At 26.6% G+C, this 3,847-nt stretch overlaps 1 protein-coding gene across 1 annotated transcript; it reads left to right on the plus strand.

Annotated features, from left to right (window-relative positions):
* The first annotated feature begins 273 nt into the window (after positions 1-273).
* Positions 274-3,057, plus strand: LOC105845194 (bromodomain-containing protein DDB_G0270170). Its single transcript, XM_065807934.1, has 3 exons — positions 274-419; positions 1,014-2,045; positions 2,177-3,057. Exons 1-3 carry the CDS (start codon positions 380-382, stop codon positions 2,755-2,757), a joined length of 1,653 nt encoding a protein of 550 aa, XP_065664006.1. The 5' UTR covers positions 274-379; the 3' UTR covers positions 2,758-3,057.
* Positions 3,058-3,847: the final 790 nt, after the last annotated feature.

A 3,847-nucleotide genomic window follows, 5' to 3' on the forward strand; every position in this document is an offset into this window, starting at 1 on the left:
TGAGATCTATATATGCGCAACAATATTAAAACAAGCTATCTCAGTAAAAAAAGTTATTTGAACGTCTTTATCAAACAGGATTGGCTTAGAGAACATTACTGATTAAAATTTTTTCAATTTTTCGATTTTGAGACAGAAAGGATTAGAAAAGAAAACAAGAAAATTCAAATAAAATTCTTGCGCCTTTTCTTTTATATCTTTGACTAATTTAGCTATGTTTGCATAGCAACGTAACCATTTTGTACAAACTTTGTATTTGTCTTCATAATATTAGCATATTTATATTTGTTTGTTTCTTTTTAATTGTTACAAAGAGTTTTCATTGTGGCTTCAGACATTTTCAGCTATTTAATAACTTTAGTATATTTTATAAAAAAATATGTCGTTTTTATGCACTTCAAAGAAGAAAGAAAAAAAAGGTTTATTTTTTAAAATTTTTATCTTTTATTTCCAATTATTATTTAGTTATTATTTTAATTATAAATCAACGAAGTAAAATTTGAAGATGAGGTAAAAATTCATTAAAAATAACAACAGTCTCTAAATTTTTAATTTTTAAATTTCACTAAATATTATTAATCTTAAAACTTGACTACTAAGTATTATTAATTTAAAAATTACAAAAATACACTAAAAGTAAGTAACAGAATGTAATAAAAAACAGTTTTTCAACAATTATGCAAAATGGTTAAAACAATTATGCAAAAGTTAATAAAATACGACGAAAATGTAGTTACTGATTTACGACGACAATAAGAAGTTAGCCTTCTTTGAGACCTACAAATACACAATATCAAAATCCTCTCCGACACTAAATGCCAACACTAAAAGGCCTAGATGTTTTTGCTTGTTAATCAACAATATAATCTGAAATCAATTTTATTTTATTTAAAATACTAAATAAATAATAAATCTTAATAACCTTCTTTTTTAAAAAATAACTTTTTTTTAATAACATTTCAATTTTTTTTTAATGACAATATGATAGAATGTTGTTGAAATATTTTTTTTAGCAAATAAAAAAGATGCAGAGGCATATAAAAGAACGACAGATTATGATCATTTACAGAATTTTTTCCACCAGGAAGAGGTAATCGACGCAGATATTAAGTTTCCGTCGTATAGTATTCCATTGCCACAAACCTATCATAACATCCAAGCTGTGCTACCTGGGCAATTGAGATCACCCGAGAATAACCAAGAAAAATATTTAGAAGTTATAAAAAGTTTTTTTCCAACTTTAGCGACAGAAATATCAGTAAAGCGAGGCGATATTGTATTGTGGATTAATAGCGATGGAGATTGGGTTTTAATTCAAACGCAGTATGGAGACGAGGGATATGTTCCAAGATCATATTGTCGCGTCGTATTTCAAAACGCAATTCTAAAACAAAACTACTACGTTAAGGATAACGCGTCATCATACGGCTCGAGTCAGTTTTATGAATACGGAACATCGCATCATGCGAGACCAAGACAGTTTACGCATTTTGTTCAAGATCGCTTTAGTCCTAGAACACATTTGAACTCTTTAGATACCAGTTCATCAAGTAGTGAAACAAGCTCTTATTGGAATGTTACAGAGAGATTTGATAGCCTAAGAAGCAATGAATCGATTTCAAGCTGGTCATCGAGTTCTTATAAACCAGTTTGCGGACGTAAATGTGGTAAAAAATGCGAGCACCAGAGACTAGTTAGCAATAAAAGTCAGTACAAGTTAAGACCTCAAGTTCTTCACAGTCCAAAAGAAGAAAAAAAAAACAATAAAAATAATTTTTTTTTCGAAAAATCCGATCAAGAACTCGATGGAAGCAGCTGCAGTGACTATACATCAATAAAAAGCTGTCTTTTATCATGCGGTCATCCAGAACTTATTGTAATAGAGAGCTACCAAAAACAAGGAAACACTGATATCTCAGTTGTTTCAGGCGATTTTGCATCAATAATTAACGATACAAAATATGAAGACTGGATTTACATTCGAAACGAATCAGGAAAGAGGGGGTTCGTTCCTACGCAATGCGTATTAAAGCATCAATGCGAAGGTTAAAAATATTTTATTTAAATGTAAACTTTTAAAATTACTATTTTTATAATTAAATACATCTAATAAGTACCATTAAATAACTTTAGAATTAAATGTGTAAAGTTTCGAAATTGATTTTCTTTTTTTTAGAATGTGGGTTTGAAAGAAACTATTTAAAAGGAAAACAGTCTATAGATCGATCTGATAGAGAAATCTATACTAAAAATGAAGTAAGTACTTTTAGCAGTATTAATGTTGTTGGCAATAGCAATCAAACAAATAAGTATAATGAAAAAGAAGAAGAAAATCAAAATAACAAATCACTTACTGTTGAAATTAATAACGATAATACAAAAAAAACTCCAGAAAAAGAAAAACATTTTAACAGTATTACTAATGTAAGTAATAACCAAGATTATACAAACAAGTCATCTGACGAAATTGCCAACCCAGCCAAAATTCAATCCAAATTGCCAATCAAAACCAATAGACCAAAATTAACAGATAATGACATTAAGAAAATGAATAAAATGATAGTTATTTCTAACTTTGCAGGAAGCCATCTTGAAGATTTGTACGTTTGCATCGGAGATTTCGTTTACGTCGATAAAACAACTGACATGAATCAAAATTTTATAAGGGTTCACTCTATTAAACAGAATCTTTCAGGTTACGTTCCTAGTACAGTCATTAGAGCAGTAGAAGATATTGACGTAAAAGCGGATGTTTAAGCGCATGGGAGCTAAATAAAGATTTCACTTAAAAACAAACGTTAAATTACTGTTTTTTACGGCTTAACGCATTTTTTTATTATTTTCATTTTTAAAAATGTTAACTTTCAGAAATTATGATGGTTAATTCAAACGTTTTGTTCTTAACATCACAGTCGGTGTTGGCTGTCGGTTGAATGTTAAAAATATTTTCCCATAAACAAAGTGTTTTGTAGATACAAACAGTTTCAAGTTAAACAAGTTTTTTATGTCGCTTTCAGGTATGAATTTATTGTTCAAATATGTACACAAAGTATACACTAGTTAGTCTTTTTTGTTCGCTGTTTACGCCAACATTATTCTATAATATAAAAAGTGATAAACAATTACTTGACATTTAATTATGATATAAAAAGATATTTTTACCCGACGGGCTCACTATGCGTCACTCTGAATAAGAGGCGTAACGACGTATTACCATTACACTTTTATACTTTTTAATACTTAAGAATATAAAATATTTATTAAATAAAATTTGAAAATATTATTAATATATAAAATATTTTTGAGAAGAGATTTTTTAATTGGCGTTTTATTTAATCCTATAGTATTCCTAAGTATTTCCATGCGATTAAACTATTTCTATCATATGTAATAAATTCACTGTTTGTTTTTCTTAAAAACTTATTTTATAAAGTGAAAAGCAAGAGTGTATATATATATATATATATATATATATATATATATATATATATATATATATATATATATATATATACATATATATATTTATATGTATATATATATATATGTATATATATATGTATATATATATATATATTATATATATATATATATATATATATATATATATATATATATATATATATATATATATATATATATATATATATAATAATACTTAAACACTGCAGCCCAATATATGTAAAAAACTAAATAGTTGAAGTAGTTTACATTATAAAAAGCCAGTTTATAAAAAAATGTTTTTTTCGCTCACCTACTTTTATGAAATTGATTTACAAAGCGTAGAACAAAAGTAGTTTTAGCATAAAAAAAAAGCTATGATAATCTCGATAATAAACTTGATAAT

Source organism: Hydra vulgaris, chromosome 10, assembly GCF_038396675.1.
Source record: "Hydra vulgaris chromosome 10, alternate assembly HydraT2T_AEP".
NCBI classification, from domain to species: domain Eukaryota; kingdom Metazoa; phylum Cnidaria; class Hydrozoa; order Anthoathecata; family Hydridae; genus Hydra; species Hydra vulgaris.